This window comes from Halyomorpha halys, unplaced genomic scaffold (genome assembly GCF_000696795.3).
Source record: "Halyomorpha halys isolate HHAL.00 unplaced genomic scaffold, Hhal_1.1 Scaffold278.1, whole genome shotgun sequence".
Classification (NCBI taxonomy): domain Eukaryota; kingdom Metazoa; phylum Arthropoda; class Insecta; order Hemiptera; family Pentatomidae; genus Halyomorpha; species Halyomorpha halys.
Genome location: NW_027109219.1, coordinates 167,084 through 187,611, shown reverse-complemented (window position 1 = coordinate 187,611; position 20,528 = coordinate 167,084). Strand labels below are relative to the sequence as shown.

The window sequence follows — 20,528 nt, the reverse complement described above, 5'->3', positions numbered from 1 at the left end:
GTAAAAACATCGATGTTTTTTGGTAGTCGATGTCGGATTCTTACTTTCAAAAACCACTTCTGGCTGGCCTTAAAATGCGTGATTGTTGGATTGTCATTGTAACAGACCTTACGTTACTCAAATGGTTGTTCAAAAAAGTCGATGTATTGTGGGTAACGTATTGTAAGCAACGATATTGTAAAAACATCGATGTTTTTTGTAGTCGATGTCGGATTCTTACTTTCAAAAAACACTTCTGACAGGGCGTAAAATGCGTGATCGTTGGAACATCCCTTATGTAACTCAAATGGTTGTTCAAAAACATCGATGTATTTTGGGTAACGAATTGTAAGTAACGATATTGTAAAAACATCGATGTTTTTTGGTAGTCGATGTCGGATTCTTACTTTCAAAAACCACTTCTGGCTGGCCTTAAAATGCGTGATTGTTGGATTGTCGTTGTAACAGACCTTACGTTACTCAAATGGTTGTTCAAAAACGTCGATGTATTTTGGGTAACGTATTGTGAGCAACGATATTGTTAAAACATCGATGTTTTTTGTAGTCGATGTCGGATTCTTACTTTCAAAAACCACTTCTGACAGGCCGTAAAATGCGTGATCGTTGGAACAGACCTTATGTGACTCAAACGGTTGTTCAAAAACACCGATGAATTTTGGGTAACGTATTGTAAGTAACGATATTGTAAAAACATCGATGTTTTTTGTAGTCGATGTCGGATTCTTACTTTCAAAAACCACTTCTGGCAGGCCTTAAAATGCGTGATCGTTGGATTGCCGTTGTAACAGACCTTATGTGACTCAAACGGTTGTTCAATAACATCGATGTATTTTGGGTAACGTATTGTAAGCAACGATATTGTAAAAACATCTATTTTTTTGTAGTCGATGTCGGATTCTTTGTTCCAAAAATCACTTCTGACAGTTTTGGGTAAAACATCGATGTTTTCAAAACATCGACATCGATGTCGCATCCCTTCTTGAAATCCGTTGCTTTAGATATGAATTTTTTATAATTTGTGATTGCAAAATGTGGTAGTTCATTTAACTAAAAGACTTACCGCTAAAATGTTAACAAAATATTAAAATAACTTTTCTAGATATTATTTAATTCTGCAAGAACAGAAAGTTTTAGATTATATTAAAACGGCTTATATATTCTAAGTAAGCAAAATTTCGAAATTAAAATACTTTTAAAAACCAAGAAGTTTCTTTAGAAATAAATAATACTTTTTTATTTTTTAACAAAATTTAAATTGCATTTAGTGAAGCTCATACAAGAGTATTACCTTCTATTGCATTATTTAGTGCTCAATTCTTTTTGGTATACTCATAAAAGTTTTTAATCACATTGTGTGAATCATAATATTCCTCCAATTATTATTGTTTTTTTTTTATGATCCCCTTCCTTGTCTTTTCTGACATATGGGGTGGGGTTATCTACCAGGCTCCATCCTATATTAACTATGGCTGGAGGTCACGTTTTCTTTTCGTTTGACCTTTACAAAAATAAAAGTCGATTCCCCAGGCCGGATTCGAACCGGCGCCGCTGTAATTTCGAGATAACTAAGACTTACGCCTTAACAACCGCTTCAGACGGCTCGATAAACCCGCAACCAAACTCCCCATAAGCTCGATTGGATTAAGGTTCACATTTCTTGAAGGTTTTGACCAGGCATTCTCTGAAGTCCTATTTATGGGCGAGTCATACCAGAATCAAATTTTATTCATTGAAGGAAGGGATTTAGTTGAACATAAAAGAAAGATTGAACATAAGTGAAATATATTGATAAATAAAAGATATTAATTTGGTTAGAGGGGGTAAGTGAAAGACAATATATAATAATGCTAATTTGGTTATCCGGAATTGAGATGATTGGAAAGTTATATCTGTTGCTGCTGAGTGGTGGGTTGATGATAATGAGTCATCATTTTGTGTTCCTAGGAGAAGATGAAAATGGATGCTTATCCTCTTACTTGTGCTGTTGTTCTGAGTCCCATAAGGGTTGGGTCAGCTGGTAGGAGATGTTCGGCCGTTGATGGGAACGCTAGCCTCTCCAGGCTGGGTGCTCCCCTTGCCGCAATCGGAGCTGTTTAAAGCCTGTCATCTTGCCTTGCCTAGAGGTGGTAACCAAGTGAGGGCGGGCCAGAGTTCCTTGCAAAGTCTGCGGGTTCCAACAGGTAGCAGTTGTCCCTTGTTCTTCCTAGGTGGCGCCAATGATATTTGAACTTGTGCCAATAGATGTTACCCCTTGTCTATTTTAGAAGTAAAATTATATCCCACCATTTGAACTCCACACAAAACCTTAAAGTACCGGTCTTTGGACTGAACAGCCACTCTGGATTACTATGTATACCAGTGGTGTTAAGGTTAAGAATCACAGGTTTATGTTTCCGAGCGTTACTGGCATAAGCTACTGCCTGAATTACTCAAACTATATATATATATATATATGTAAATAAAGTTTAAAAAAATCATACGCAATGATTCAGCACCGATTATAAGCTACACGATCTTGTAAAATCATTTCCACATAGCTTGAAGCATTAAGGACACCTCTTTGGGTTAGTATCATTTCGGTTTATTCTCAACAAAGAAAACATACAATAAAGAAAAATATACAGTATGGTGTACAGAAAAAACAGGCTTAAGGTGGATTTTAAATCAATTAAGAAAATATTTGAATATTATTTTTTTTGGCAAATAGTGAATAACAGTGGTATGAGTAATCCCTAATGTCTCATATTATGCATCCTATTACTATAAATAGAATAAACCGTGGATTAGATTATAAAACTAAAAACATCAGAAGATAGATTGGTTGGTGTTTTGATACATTTGGGTAAAGGGGATTTGAAACAAAAAAAAATACATTTGGTGATTTTTTTTTACAGTGAATGTTGTTCAATATGCTTGAGATTTATGAAAGGTAAGACACAAGGTTTGTGAAAGGTAAGATCTCCAAAAAGAAAGTTCCATCGAAAAGAAAGATTTATTCCATCTCAATTGAGAAGAGTATAATGGGGTAGGTAGGTAGGAGGCGTGGTGGGAGACCTCGCGGTTCGGTCGCACCCGTTTCCTTTCGGACACACTCGGCGTTCCATCCAAGTCGGGGCGTTAAGCTGTTGAGGGAGGGAGCCAGTCGAGCGATGGGGTGTGCTAGCAGTGCTCCCATGGTCCAGGGCGCCATCGATGGAGCCAAGCAGAAGGCGAAGGACGCGGCGCAGGAAGCTAAGGCTGTCAAGGATGAAGCCGTCGAGAAGATAAAAGGTATTGGGAATTTGGGAATTACTAAATCGGAAGGTATCATGTAGGATAAGTTTGGAATGAGTATGTGAGGAGAAATACACTTCGTTTAAAAGTACTATCATAAAGGTTATAACGACAAATTTAATTGAATCTATTATTTTAGAAATACCTTGTCTCCATTTTTTCCAGATCAGCGTTTGTTATCGAGATTTAATGGTAAGGATAAGGCTCAAATAAATTAAAATATAAAAATTATGAATACGAGTTTTAGTAATGTCTAAGGACATTTTTCGTGAATCTAAAACATTATAAATCGAAGTTAAAGTTTATGAAGATGAAGTGTTTTTTTTAAATAATGATTTAATTTTACCATTCAATATTTTTTTAATTTATGATATGCATTACAAGATAATTGTGATGTTCGGCAGTGGCTATTGTAGCATACAGTATCTCATCATGTTAAATGGAATATTTCATTCTTTATCAGATAAACAGTAAAAAAACAAATAGAAAAACATATATTATATATTACATTGCAGGAAACTTGATTAATTACATTCTTTTCAATTAAAATTGAAGTGGTACATCTGACAATAAAAAAAATATTTTTTATTTTATTTGACGTATTCTATAGACTGGGGTTACTTTTTGACAATACTGTGGCTTTGGGAAATAGCCATCATCGGCAAGGAACAGATCCATTTCAAGAGAAAACTAACATTTTTTTTTTATTGTCAAAGGTGTCACTATCCAAGTAAAGCTGCAATATATACTCATTTATGCAATTCTTCCATTACAGGAACGTTCATCATGTTGTTTTTATGTTTTTTAAAATCATTTAACGTTAACATTGATAAGACTACTTTTTAAGACTTAATTATTTTAAAATGTTTCTTAGGATAAGAATTGTATTATTTATGCATGCTCTTATAGTTTCGTAGCATTTGTCTGAGTAACTAACAATTTTTTACTTTTGCGCTTTGATAATTTTTTTTTTCACACACAATTCAAAAATAAATTTATGTAAAACTCACTTATACAAAGATATACATGTTTATCTAATATATATATTATATATGAGGCGTTGCCTTTCAAAACTAGCCTAGTTTCATTTTCAATATTTTTAATTAAAACGAGTATTATCTAATTTTTAAATTAAGATTATAACGAGATAAAAATGAAAATCAACAACACATGTTTTTCAGATGTTATTTAAAATAAATAATCCTTTAACTTGTAATTATCCATGACCAAAACTGCTAATTAAAAATTTGAAAATGGTTTTGTTGATTTTGAAGTGCAACATATAATATATTTATATTAACATAATTCATATTATGCACACACCAAAGAAACCTGTAACTTCAGTACCGTGTATAATCTGAATACATTTTATGTTTTGGACAATAACAGTTGTATGAATGTAAATTTATCTACTACAAGCGAAATGTACGACAAAAAAAAAGTTTAATTTAACTTTTGTTGCATAGTAAAAAAGGAAACAAATTCAAGAAAAAAATTTTTTTTTCCTGCTTATGAATTTTTCGATTAATATATTTTTTTGTCCGTTTGTTTTAATAAACGAACATACCATTCAGGGATAATGAAAATTTTGAATGTATTTCTGTGTGTGGTTATGGAATAGAGTTTACATGATATGTACATAGATAGGTGCAAGGTAAGGGACGTGATGGTCGTGCGGGTTGGGGCGCAGGTCCCAGTGGGCTCGGTTCGGATCGTTGTGGGTTCGATTCCCACCTGGCGTAGTTTAACATTCTTTTTTAGGCGGTCCTTAAGAATGAATCTTGACTCTCCCACCTTGCCGGATTTGTACCTCCATCAAATACCAGTACCATTCCTTTTTCCAGTTTTTTTCATTTTGTATATTCATATTTGATCATATAACATATTTTCACTTTGATGAGTGAACAATTGGAATTATGTTGGATAACATGAGAACTGAAAAATATATAGATATAGAGAAAAACTATTGGAACGAGATAGTGATTTTTCATTATGGTTTCATTATATTGGCGCTGAGTAGCGAACGTTTTATGTTCAAGTTATTTTATAAAATGTCTTAATTTTATAGTTTAGTGGTACATTGAATTTATATTTAATCTGTTTTTTGAAAATTGGATTTAGAATAAAACTTGAAATAGGTGTCTCAGATTTACAGTACGATACTGGTTTTATGCTTCTTTATTACGTTATTGGCGTGAGGGAGGTCTTACGATGATGGAGCTATTATGCTCTTTTTGATTTTCTTCCATTTCTGATATCTTATCACAAAAATCGTAAGATAAAACGTGAGATCCGTCGTAAATTCTGTATTTTGAATCTTCTTGTCTTGGGCATTGAGATATATTATTTGTGTTGAAACAACGGACAAATGCGAGTTGTCACAGTTCATTGGTTTAAAATCCATTTTTTCATCATATTATATTAAATATGGAGGAATCCCTGACATAAATAGAATTCTGGAATATCTTCTTTAAAATCAGACTAAGGTAAATACTTTTTGGTTTCTGAAATCATCGTTCAAAAGACACGACGCATTTCCTTTTATGATTCATCTTGCATAGTTTTTTAAGGATGTTCTATACCTTTGAATGCATTTTTTGTAATGGTTACGTCTCAAATTAAATCTATATTAAGTAATAGAATTTCTTGGTGACCCCTAAAGATCTTTATGGTTCGAAAGTGTGATAGGAGAAGCTGCTGAATTTTAGTAACGACGCGATTCACGTTGCATTTGCAACAGCAAGAGCAAAAGTAAAATTGTCTCTGCGGAACCAGCTATTATCTTGTTTTTTGCCATTTCATTTGTGACAAATACTGTAGCACACTATGCACGTACACGGAATCTGTTGATAATTATTATTAAGATTAAAAAAATAACAATAAATGATAAATTATTAATAAATAATTGATGATGAATCAAGTAATTAAGGAAATAACTGTATATACGTTTGCTCTTCATTTTGTCTCATCCATGTATGGCCTGGGATATTCTGAAATTATTTAACCATTTGATGTACGATTTTAAATCTATTGTATTTAGAAAGGGTTGCCCATCATGAGATATCCTTAAATTCCTCACATTGTTTCACATTAATAATTTAAGGATGAAAAAAGAAATTGTATATTTTACGACAAAAGGAATAAAAATGGTTCTTTAATATTTTAGTTATCTACTTGTAGTAGTGCCTAAATTAATATTGCCTATTTGGAATTTTTGATTAGAGATAGACTAGATATCTGTACTATACTCTTAATACCATCAAAAAAATAGATTACTTGTTATGTAATAATGAAATAGCTTTTATAATTTTAAAGAATAATAAACAAAAACTAAAAACGTTAAAAAAAAATAATGTAACAAAAACTAAGAATACTATCGATAGCTGGAAAAAAAATGCTCTAAAACTTTGACTTTATAATTTTGACACAATCGTGCACAACGATTACATTTTTCATATTTTCATAGGTGGTGGATGTACAACATCAGCTTCATAAACTTTCATCCTCTAATTTTGCATTCACAAATTTATAGGATCGATTTTTCACATTATTTCGATTTTCTCAAAAACCGCTCAAAATATTTTAATTAAACTCGATATGTCTATGTAAAACTAAATGGTCTTTGCTATCAGCTAGGCTTGTCCTCATTGAAATAGTCTGACTGGGCTTGAATGCCGAATTTTCAAAATGGTTCAGAGGACGCGTTCTCTAAGGTACCTTTAATTTGTTTTTTTGAAATATTTAACCATATCACATTTTTACTTGTAATAAATAATGGATAAATATAAACTATGAGAGAATTTATTAATTAACATATCCTACTGTATTTCAAAGTGAAAGTGAAGCCAAAAAGTAGGCAGTTAGGTACGCCTCCAGAGTTCAGGGTTACGTTGAGGTTAATAGGAATGCCTAAAATCTTAAAAAAGTTTAAAAACCTTAAAAACACTAAAAAAAGAGCAGTCAAAAGTCAACAGCCGCAAAAAGAAGATATATACAAAAGGCTTTCCCCTTCTAGAAAAGAAACCTCGTTGCTTCGCGTCTCAGTTTAACATCTCGGCTATTCTGAGGGAAATGGAAACTTAAATTGGGCGGATAAAACCATCCATAAAGACCTAAATGTTCCTTATGTTACCGATCTAGCCCGAATCCGATATTATTCCTTCCATTATAAACTCCCTAACCACTCAAATCTACTCGTTTCTAACCTTGCTTCCTCTTCCATTCCTGGCAATCCTCCGAGGCGCCTGAAAAGAAGATGGCCTCGTGACCTTATATTGAAAACTGTTTTTAGAGTTCTACTACTGGGAAGTTTCTCTACATGCTGTATCGTATCATTATGTCATTATGATCAAATTTACTTGTTGTATTTTTTATACAGTTGTAAATTTCAATAAATAAATTTAAAAAAAAAAAAAAAAAAAATTGGGCGGAGTGTCAGTCAGTATCGAAATAGAACAAAGGGATTCCTTGTACTTATAGAGAGGTTGAAAGGGTTAGTTTAACTAGCCTATGTCTCAGTGACCAGTTAATGCTTACATTGCACAAGTGAGGGAGAAGAGATTTATCTCATTTTTAATCACAGGATTAAAATACAAAAACTTCGTATATCTTTAATTTTTCCTTAATTTATTTTTACAGTAAAAACCCGGTAGTAGATAACAGCATACAATATCTGTACAAAACTAACTAAATAGAATGACGATATAAGTTTGTAATAAAACCCTAAATATGAAACGGCCTTTGAAATAACCTACATTAAATATTTACTTTTTCTTTTATTGACTTTTACAATTAACAGGGTCAAAACGACAGAAATTCTGTCTAAGCGATAGTCAAGTTTGTTAATAAACTTACTCCATTTCTTAAGTTTCACATATTTTAATATAAAATAAATCTTTCACTCTTATAAATAATTTTGCGGAATGAACTTTTTAAAGACACCGAATAGGTACAAATGTTATAAAAGGCACTAAAGGAGTAAAAAATGCGCGTGTATGCAAATTTCCCAAAGTCAGGTTCATCCGTCATAAGCCCGTCAAATCAACATAAAGGAGATAGTACAAGAGCCCAAGGGGAGAAAGAAGGCAGTTATCTCACACCAATTTTTGATTAATTTAATGAAAACTATGTATAATTAATAGTAAAAATTGATGAGTCTGCCAAGTATAGGTAGGGGAACAAAAAATGGCGGCTGTCAAAGCGATAAAAAAAACTAATTTTTCATTTGGAGACTTTAAATTACATTTAAAGAAGAGATCAAATTTGCTAAAATATGAGCCCTAATAGAATTTTTTACGTTAAATAGTTTTCGAGATATAGCTTTTTAAAAAGCAACATTTTATAAAAATGTTGTATGGGACGTACTGAAAGATCAGTCGTTAGGGAATTTATTTTGAAAAATCAATATCTCAAAAACCAGTTGTCGTACTGATGTCTATTAGCACTCAAATTAAAACTAGTTTAATGAGCTATAAAGTAGTTTATGATGTTTATCTTCGTAGGAGTAATAGTTTACATGAAATTTGCTAAAATAAATTGATTTATAGTTGTTCGGGCAAAGTTTCATTTGCCAAATTTATATTCATATGCGAATATCATAAAAACTACTACCCCTACGAAGATAAGTGACAGAAACTACTTTATAGTAAGTTAAATTTCCTTTATTTTGAGTGTTGGCAGACATATGTGCGTCTTATGGATCTAGAGATATATTTTTTAAAGAATCCAACATTTTATAAAAACAACTAGAAATTAACATTTTGTGAATTTATTTTGTCAAATATAATAAAAACTACTACTCCTACAAAGATAAACATTATTAACAGTTATTAACTAAGTATAGTAAATTTAAATAGCTTTAATTTGAGCGCTGGCAGACATCTGTACGTCCAATGGTTCCTGAAATGAAGTTTTTCATCAACTTTACTGTCCGAACAACTATAACTCATTTTTTTAAAGCAAATTTTATGTAAACTATTACTCCTACGAAGATAAACATCATAAAGTACATTGTAGCTCATTAAACTAGCTTTAATTTAAGTGCTAATAAACATCTGTACGTCACATAGTTCCTGAGATATAGATTTCTCAAAATAAATTAACTAATTAGTAGTTATTTAATTTATTTATTTACTTTCAGTACATTTTTAAGAAATGTTACTTTTTAAAAAGCTAGCTCTCGGGAGCTATTCGATGTAAATAGCTCTATTATGGCTTATATTTCAGCAAATTTACTCTTCCTTAAATAATGTTCTTTTAGATTTTCTAGTGTTGTTGGTAGTTTTTAAGATATAGAGCTCCGAATGAAAAATTAATGTTTATTTAAGGTTTTCAAGCAGCCGCCATTTTTATTCCTCCCACCTATACGTGGCAGACTCATCAATTTTGACTAGTAATTATACATAGTTTTCATTAAAATAATCAAAAATTGGGGTGAGATAACTTTTTCTCTTCCCGGCTCTTGTATAAGAATCAACCAGGAAAAATGGCATTTTCGAAATGCTCTACCCCGGCTCATTTAATTCCGATTGTGATGAGGATTTAAAAATTTTCTCAAATTGTATAAAGGCATATCTGTGTAAAATGTCACGTTCGTAGACCTTATATTTCAGTGGATAAAGATAGTCGAAAACACGTTATGGTTACGTCAGGAAAATATAGTCATGCGGCTTTTTTCTATTACTTCGTTTTTCATGATGATTTTTTTGTCTGGCGAGGCGGAACGCTGCCTTGTTCCTATATAAATTCTAGTTGAATACTTTTCGTTATCAGGTGTTTTATTTAAACTTAGGACTTTCTAATCTTGCATCCTCTTCCATTCCTGACAATCCTCCGAGGCGTCTGAAAAGAAGATGGCCACGAGAGGAGCTAATGTAAAATATCATTAGAGTGCTACCTATGGGTAGTTTCTCTACACGCCTGTAACACTTCAATTTAACTTAGATCAGATTTACTAAATGTATTATAATGTACAGTTGTAAATAGCAATAAAAAAAAAAACTTAAAAAAAAAAGCTTAAGACTAGCCTATGATAGTTATATCGACGGGAGTATATTTAGTAAAATCGACCAGAATAAAGTAGCTCTTTACAATTTTCTGTTTGGGACCTTTTTGAAATGCATTTACATGAAAGGAATAGCACTTGTGATTAAGGCCCATAATGGGCTGTTTTTGTTTGTGCGCCTCATGAGGCTAAGAATAGCCCGGGACAAACAAATGAATCGATTAAGGTAACCTGTTATCAGGGCGGCATTTAAGGGGACGTTCAACTTCTTAATCATCCTCTATCGCCATCTTCATCTCCACGAAATTTCTCCGAGGATCGATTGCTGTATTTCCATGGAAAGGGCTTTCCATACATTTGCTCCAAGATGGTAGATAGGCGGCTCGGTCCCCGCACGTAGTGCATTTGCATTTCCATGATCTCAAGGTCGAAGCTCTCGGAGAGGTCATGCATTAGAGGTGACGTGGCCAGCAATTATCCGTGGGAACAGCTGTGTTAGCCGGTTCCTACAGAAGTCGTCTTCATTGTTGATTTTACTGAATTAATTACTCATTGTTAGGCTGGAATCTTGGTTATATTTATCATGAAATAACAAGAATGTGAGGGGAAGTCGTCTAGCAATTAATCTTGATACGTTCCGGTCTTGGTTCTACACGTATACGCCAGCTGGTAATTTTTTTTTTTTTTAAATTTTTTATAGTAAAATACAAGACAGAATAGAAAATTTGAATACAAAATGATATTCATAAATTGCTCAGATATATATAAGGTAAACTCAACGAAATAACATACCATTATAATAATGACATTACAAATCGAAAATGACACGAAAAAGTTATTGGTAAAACACGTTTATCAAAATAAATATAATTTTGATTCTGAAAATATTAAAATATTACTATTACTTTTTTTTTATTATTACCTTCTCTCATAAAATAAAGTAATGTATATAATATAATAACAAAAGAAATTTTTTTTAACGATACCATGTTGACCGCTTTTACGATGAAATAGGATCCTGAATTATGAATAACAATGTGCGTAGTCAGACAATGTTTCTTTTGAAGAAGAGCCGTAGAACTTCTTCTTTATATCGCTATAAATTTGCAACGAGGGAATTAATAACTTAAATACTTTTATTAAAGTTTATAAATTATAACGATGGCGCTTTTATTCATTCCGACTACCATAATTAGGAACCATAGAAGAACTAGAAAAAGGATAGGCAGAAGATAGAAATTTGTATATGTTTTAGTGAATTTTACCTGAAGTATGCTAATTAAATTAAGGTTTAAGCTTACTTCATCACAAATTAATTCAGTCACTTTAATTTGTTCAATCCAATTCAGTAAATAATGTTTATTTAATGAAAGCATGGTAATTTAATAATAATCCGTTAATAATTGTTGATATAATACCCCTAATATCTTGGGCTATAATAAGATTCGCGAATCGTGGAGGATACTAAGAGGTCTCAGAACACAAGTGAAGAGTAATCTGATTCCTCTAATTAGTGGGAAGACCTAGGTGAACCATTACAAAAATCTGTTCACTGAAACAAGGCCAGAATGGTCTGGTACATATCCACCTGAGGAGCATGCACAAGGTAAGGTTACTGTCCAACAGGATGAAGTTCTTGCTACACTCAGAAATGCCAAATGTGGAAAAGCTGCGGGACCTGGAGGTATTTCGGTAGAGCTGTTGAAGGCAGGCGGAACAAGATTGTTAAAGGCTCTAACAAAGCTAATAAACCTCATACTGCAAGGGCAAGAGCTCTCACAAGATCTTAAGATTTTTTTAAAAATTTTCTAAACCTCTTTATTTATATATAATAACAATTACAGATATATAATATAATTCATATATACAAATTACATACTGACTTTGTTTGCCGTATGGCAGTATAAGATGAAAGAGATCTTAAGACAGGATTTCTTACATCTATATATAAAAAAGGGGACAGGAATGAATGCCAAAATTATAGAGGCATCTGTGTCCAGAGTCCAGTATCAAAGGTAATTACAAGAATTCTGAAGAGTAAATTAGAAGAGGAGTTTGTTACCCCGGAGGAACAGTTTGGCTTCACTGCAGCCAGGTCTTGTACGGACAGAATATTTGTCCTAAGGCAGTGCATAGAAAAACGAATGGAGAAAGGAAGAACTGTATACATAGCTTTTATAGACCTAGAACAGGCTTATGACAGTGTGCCAAGGCATAAGATGTGGGAATCTCTTAAGAGTACGGGTTTAGTATTGTCTTAATAAATGCAGTGAGGTGTCTGTACAGAGTGAAGTTTGGCTCTTACTTGTCTTAGCCTTTTTTTGTGTCCAAGGGTCTTAAGCAGGGATGCAGTATGTCCCAAACCCTGTTTAAAATTTATTTACAACAGACAGTAAAGGAGTGGAGCGCGCAATGGGAAGGGGAAGACATTGATATCAGCGGACATATGCTGTTCTCCGCTTTGCCGACGACCAAGCAGTGGTTACATACAGCAGAGATAGCCTGGAAGAAGCGCTAAAGACCCTGAAAAAAGAATAGAGCCTGTGGGATCTACAGATAAGTTTTGATAAGACTGAATACCTGCCAGTAAACTGCAAAGAGGCCGCGGATATTAATGGAAGTATATGTGAGAAAGTAGACTCCATCAAATACCAGGGGTCGACAATAGATGGGAACGGTGAGTCGGAACCAGAGGTCAGGAGGAGAGCTCGTCTCGCAAGAAGGTTGAGCAGAATGTTGCTAAAAAATTTTTATTTTAGTTTTTTGTAAGATATTTAGACTCAAACAAAGTGAATCACATCGGTGAGTAGTAATTACATTATAAATGCTCAAACTTCATTAAAAAGAAAAATAAAGCATACATTAACTCTTAAAATGTAATTAGATCACAGTAGAAGGATCTGAAATGAACATGGTTAAATCGTTAAAAGCAAGATAAAAAGGAGGTAATAAAAAGAAAATAATATAACCTGTGTTCCAACAATCGCGAAAGTAAAAACAACTTGAACTATGGATTAACTTAAAAACCACGAATTTGGTCTAACTCAAAATTTTCTGGACGGGTTCAGAATATAATTCAACCCGGAATACAAATCGACTCCTCATTTTATCAGTTATAATTTTAGAAAAACAAAACTAATTTTAAACGTTATGGCCTTTAAGGTGTCTATAGTAAATAAATTAAACCTAGGATATTGTGGATTGGATGTAGAACATTACAAGGAATATAATGGATCAAAATTGTAACAAATTCGATTAACACATAATTAATGTATCGGTGTAGAAATGAATCATATATGCTAAAAGGTTTTTTGTTCAATCATGAAGAATTCGTTCAAATTGATTTTACATTGTAGATTCCAATAAATCCTATTATATTGTATTAGTCGAGTATGTTAAAGAAATTTTAGTAATGTCGATTCTGTATTAATTTTTAAAATCTATATCTTTAGAATGACATTCTGCCCATGAAGTGAACTTACGATGGCCCGTGTCAGTCTTCCACAACACTCTTCCAAAAGTTTCCATGATAGAAGGCAGCGAAGGTAGCAATATCTCATGGCAGATCATTAGTATCGACTTTGGGCACTATTGTTTGGTCCTCGGGCCAATCGATCGCTTAAAGCGCCGTGTCGCGCTAAACCGAGTCTTGTTACAACTGCGTTGAGCATGCTACTCAGTACTAAGTACTCAGAAATAATTATTTTAGGAACTTCTAAGGAAACGGGTCGATGTATTTGGATAAAAATATTTTTAAAATTATCTGGATTGTATTACAAATTTCAATAGAGCTGAATCATGTTAATCGAGTGAGGAGATAATCCTCAACAACACATTGAGTTGTTAGTGTGGCCAATCTTTCCGGTTCCATATCACTAACTAGTCTAGTTTGGATGCAAACAATTGAATTTTCTCGCACTAAACTCGCTCTTTGGCCCACTGTGAGACTGGTATCCCGAGAGTAGATGGGTAGGTTCTATTTAGTCTTGGTACTTCAGTTTCTGATCGGGGCTGAATGGATAAAGTTATGCAGGCAATGTTTTATTGCCATTATAAATTTTATTGCTTTACACAGTGAGAACAGCAAAATATATTTTAATAACTACTTTCTGATATTAAGAATCCTATTTAAGATACAAAGCATAATACTACGCACTACTTTTTTGTACTTTGTTAGAGATCTATTCGTAGGGTACCTTGTTTTTAAATGGCACAAGCGTTATTTATTGGATTATATTTATTTATTGAGAAATATTATTTATTGTGTATGGACGTTTCAATAGAATATTAGTAAATCATGAACCGAATCATGGTATTGAGTGGTGTTATTGATTTATAATTATGCTGATGTCTTTGTTATTGTTTCAGAAAAATCTTTGTGTTGTTGACTTGTACGACAACGGCCTTGTAGATTTTTTTATCTCTCAATATTTATAGACTAGAAAGATTGGACCTATTATGTGACAATAGCCACCTAGGCGTTGAAGGATCTTATCGTAAAATGAATCGCATCGTCTGGCAAGTTAGTTCGATATTTTCTTTATCCTTGCCGTTTTTCCGCAGCAGTATATTCTCTTCTTTTTTATTCATTTTTTTTATTATCCTCAATTTTCTTAGTTAGCAGTGTCATAAAATGTAGTTAGGTATAGTACTTATTTTTGTAATTCAATGGTTAAATCAGATATGTGTGCGATATGAACACTATAACTCTACCAAGTTATCCAATCCTGCTGTCCATCGTACATCTCTGATATCCTTCAATTTAAATCCTCAATTGTAAATACGTATATTAGCAGAAATAGTACCTTTTCATTTATTATTTTTAATTTAATTGTATTTGATTTTTATTTTTATTTATTATTAGAAGTGTTAGTCATCTTATGTTTTATATTATGACATTTGGTTTTATCTTATTTGTTCTATTCTTATTTTATATATTCTGTTAATTATTTTTAAATTCATTGTTTTATTGTATTTTATAACGTTTAATAATTTCATTTTTATTTTGTATTTTACTCTAAGGCTCTAAAGCCTGATTTTGACGCCTGTATATTATTCTAAAGGGATCAGTCCCAGAAAAAATAAAGATTATTATTATAACCAAGCTATCTTGATTTAAGTTAAGGCTTGTTTACACTATGATAGTTTTCTGTCGTCTTAGAACTGTCACGAAAGTAAAAAAATGACAGTGTGTCCGGTATAGTCCGGTGACTACTTAATCAAAAGCTGCAGAGATAGTGATTATGGTCTAATTACCAATCATGTTTTTAGGTCAAAATTTGAATAGAATTAAAATTCAGAAGTAATCGATACACAATAATGTTTCCGAAAAATGTTTACCGCTCAATCGCGACTTCAACTCAATACAGTTGTAAATAAGATGCGAGAGTCACGGCGTATGCATGAGCCAGTTAAAGTTTGTTAGCTTCACTACGTATACATACAAGTACTATTACATGTACTATCAACTATCATGGTAGCTCTAGTGGCAAGTAAGGTAACATGATAGTTACCTATCATAATGTACCTATGATACTGATGAACAGTACTGTCATGATATTAACTATTAGCTACTGCAATGGCTGACACCTGGTATAGTATGGACGGACTTTTATGGTGTTTACTGTCTCTTCAATTGATACCAACACAATACTGCTCTACATTTTGACGTTTTTTTGTTACTAACTTATTATTTAGATATATAAGTTTTTGATATTAGTACAGAGTGGGCTGAATCGACCATGATGAGGGTGTTAGAGATCGATACACCGGTGGTGGTAGGGTAATCTAATGTACAACTCCTGGAGGTCTCAGTGTGGAGGCCCTTGGCACAGTTCTTATCCATCAAGAGCAGAATGGCGTGACAGAGTCTATATTATTTTAGGGAGGACTTATTTTGTATCGATGTTCTATCGGAAATAAGTATGTATTCTAATCTAAAGTTGAAAAAACAGCTATGCTGAATGCCAATAAGAAAAATAAAATAAAGTAATAAATATATTAATTTTTTTATTAGTGGAAAAACCTATGTTGAATGTTGAGCACCTATAAAATCTTCGCTGTACTACTGTTCCATTGACTTACGAGTAGACCATGTATTGAAAGAGAAGTAGTCGATTACCTGTGTTAATTTCGTAGAAATAGATTAGATCTTTACTCTTTGGCAGATAGATGAAAAGATATGGAAGTACAACACGATATCATGGTAGCTGTTTATTGATTTCAGAGCTGCATATGATAGGACCTACATCCAGAATGAAGCAATGGTAGATGCGAAAATCCTACTTACAATAATATCTTTGGCAATAAGGCATGTTAAATTTCAGATGGGAGCAAAACGGGAATTGTTGATGGAAATAAAAAATATACTGTAACAGGGAGACACCTTCAAGCTGTTCAACTTGGTGCTAGTACAAATCTAAACGGAAACAGCAACGTCATGAATAAATAACAAACAAATAGTAGATCGAAAAGGGTTTGGGTATAGCGACTAGTGTCCATCCGTAAGAAGATACACAGAAGCAATTGTGTTGAAGCAGGATAGTTTGTTGGTCGATAGAACAAATGACCACTTTAGTTTGTAGTTGTAAAAGAAGAAGACATGTGTGTATTTTATTCTTTTTCAGTTGGCTCTAAAGACCTTATGAAATAAAGAAGAAGTGTTCCTATATGAAGGATAACACTACTCATTTTGGTGAAATTTATTTCAAATATACTAGAAAAGTAGTTCGGTTAATCTAATTTACAGTTGTCTGTTCTATTAGAATCAATCTAACCTCACTATTCTACTATGAATGAACTCAGAAACGAAAATAATTCTTGAATCTTAATAAGATGTTCTATGTAAGCAAGTTTTTAAAATTATTGAAAATATTTTATGTATATTAGAGTCAATTTTGATTCTAATACCTGAGTAATATATGAATTTGTGAACGGTAAACGAAGAAAAAAAAAGAGGTACATTCATGAGACTTTCAGTTGACTATCTTACTGTGATGAGAAAAGTATCTTAATAAAATTGTACCTTGCGAAAGTCTCACCTTTTTCTTTTCCAAAGACAGTATGATAATGGTGGGGATATAACAATTTACATTATGCTCTAAATAATTTATTCCAATGCTAATTAACTCTAGAATCAATATTGAAGATACAAAGGCCGATTTTATGGAGTCATTCTGTCAACTGAATGCCTCCTTTAATCTATATAATATAATAAAGATGGAGGGAGGGGGCCCGTACCAAGGACAGTTTTAATCAATCGGCAAAACGACAAGGAACAGGGTCAAAACGATAACAAATTTGTCTAAATGGCAATGAAGTTAAATTTGCTTCTAATCCTATCTTCCGATTTCATTTATAAAAATACGATGTTTTTTATTATTATGGACATAGTTGTTCTGACAATACTGTCTATACCTGGGGTTTCCAACCAGGGTTCCGTGAAATAATTTTGGAATAACAAGGAAAAGGGTAAAACTATAGCAAATTTGTCTAAATGGCAATGAAGTTAAATTTTCTTCTAATCCTATCTTCCGATTTCATTTATAAAAATACGATGTTTTCATACTTTTTTCTGACCTTCGACTTTAAAAAACACGAAATTATTTCACTCTTATTAAAACGTCTTCCTTTCTCCTTTTTAGACTTCCTTCCAAATTATCATGACAACTATTATAGACATAGTTGGTCTGACAATACTGTCTATACCGGGGGTTTCCAACCAGGGTTCCGTGAAATAATTTTGGAATATCAAGGAAAAGGGTAAAACTATAGCAAATTTGTCTAAATGGTAATAAAGTTTAATTTTCTTCTAATCTTATCTTCGAATTTTATTTATAAAAATACCATGTTTTCCCAATTTTTTTGACCCTCCACCTAAATTATTTCACTCTTATTAAAACGTCTTCTTTTTTTCGTCTTCCTTCCAAGTTGTCATGACAACTATTATGGACGTAGTTGGTCTGACAATACTGTCTGTATATATATGTTCCAACCAGGGTTCCGTAAAATAATTTAGTTACACAGTTTTAAAGCTTACCCTCTCAGATTTTCTTCAACTTTTACACAGCTGCAATGTACGTTTCCCATCATTTCATAGCTTTCGATGCACATCACTTTATTTGCATCAAATGATAATGTAAGAGTTACGACGCATAATAAAGGTTGGGGGAAACAAGGACTAGTGTTGAGTAATGCCAGGATACTAAGCCCGCAATACTGAACAGTATTGCGGGTAACATTGTATACCCTGCCCCGCGCCAGTTTATTACTTAATTAACAAGTTCTGAACATCTGATAGAGAATATACAGAACTTTATTGTCACATACCCTTTTTTTGAATCATGTTGACTACATAAACTTTGTGATAAGTGTGAAGTATTTTGTACAAATATGAAAAGTATTATCGTCAATCAAGGAGTTTAGCTAATTATTGAACTTATTGATATCTATTCACCATAACCTGTAAATTTCTATTTCTATTAATTTATTAATTACGTATTTTTTTGTTTGACGTTTTTGAATTGTCGTTGAAACTACTTTAAATATGTAAAACCCAATCAGGAATTTTCCAGTTTCTATAAATAATATATTGTAGGTTGTAAAATAAAATTAGAAAGAAAGATTTCCAGACCACGTTATATTCTCATATACAAAATATACTCTTCCGTGAATTGTTGGATGTGCTCTGTTTCTATAAAAACCTACTATTTGTTTTTTTTTTCCCAAGAGAATCAAGGAAATAATATGAAATGATATTTATGACCCGATTCGGCGAAAGATAATGCCGGTTTTGCTAACATTTACTATAGAGATTAAAAATGACTAAAACATGTTTTATAAATCCCAGTAAATCAGCCTTTATATTTTTGAGCAATTTTTCCTAATACAGAGTACCAGACGATGTGACATAGGAAAGTTTATGAACAAAAAAAATTGTCATTGATGGCGTTTAAATTTTCCTACTTTTTCATCATCCGTTCCTTTCTCATCGATAGATTATTCCAAGTAAATCGCAATGGTTCCTATTCATCCCTCTATTCTCAGTCCGCTGGTGTTCCTCAATGTAGTATCCTCGGTCCCATCCTCTACACTGTCTATCAGCATCCCATATATAACATCCCAACGAATCCTAACACTATTCTCACCACGTATGCTGATGACACGTGTGCTAATAATAACCCTTTGCATCCCAAACTCTCCAATCCCACATCACAGCCCTCGAAGAATGCTCCACTAAACCTTCGATTCCTCTCTTATCCAATCATGGCAATCCAAAATCCTTCGTAAAATCTTGAATGCTCCTTACTTTGTCACAAATAAAATCATACATAAGCACTTTAATGTTGCATATGTAACCGATCTAGCCCGAACCAGATATCATTCCTTTCATTACCAACCCCACTAGTTTCTAACCTTGCTTCCTCTTCCATTCCTGACAATCCTCCGAGGCGCCTGAAATAAGATGGCCACGAGACCTGCTAATGTCAAACGTCATTAGAGTGTTACCAATGGGTAGTTTTTTACACGTCTATAACAATCCAATTTAACTGAGATCAAATTTACTTAATATATTATAATGTACAGTTGTAAATAAAATAAAAAATTTGTTTGTGTTAATGATTAAAAATGGTTGGAGACGATGTTCCATAACGGGTTTATGACTAAAATTTATAAATAAATAATTTTTTTATAAATTAATGATAACAATTATTTATTATATTTATGCATTTATTTCATTTTATATATAACATTCTTCAAGTAGTAGAACTATATAGTAGGTCCCGAACCTGTAGCAGTTTTCCTTATTAACTTCGGTCTTTCTATATATTATTCTTTATCTAGGTTGTGAGTAATAATCCATAATATTAAATTTTAATAAAACTATATCATCTTATTAATGTATTGTATGTTTAAATTATTTTTCCAAACTAGGTGCTTTAATTTTAAAAAATATTTTGTCTCAATTTATTTAGTGTTTTCAAAGTTTTGATTCATAGGCCGTTGTTTATAAGAATTCTTTACCAAGCAGACTAATTAACTATTTATTTATCTAGTTTATGTATTAATAATTTTACAAGTAGAAAAATGACATACTTTAAATTTAATATTAAAATTGCTCAAAGGCTATTGTACCTATTTTCTTTAACTTTAATATTCATAAAAACTACAGAATATATTTTGTAACATTATAAATCTCCTCTGAAACGGCTAACTACTTAAAAATAACTATGTAAAATTCATTATCTAATTT

The 20,528-nt window shown here is 32.4% G+C and overlaps 1 protein-coding gene across 1 annotated transcript in view; it reads left to right on the top strand.

Annotated features, from left to right (window-relative positions):
• The first annotated feature begins 3,097 nt into the window (after positions 1–3,097).
• The window catches only part of LOC106680687 (uncharacterized), a 57,980-nt gene continuing 40,549 nt past the window's right edge, over positions 3,098–20,528 (top strand). The window contains exon 1 of the mRNA XM_014420564.3: positions 3,098–3,270. Coding sequence (XP_014276050.1) covers positions 3,150–3,270 — 121 coding nt within the window. The 5' untranslated portion in view covers positions 3,098–3,149. The remainder of the gene's footprint in view (positions 3,271–20,528) is intronic.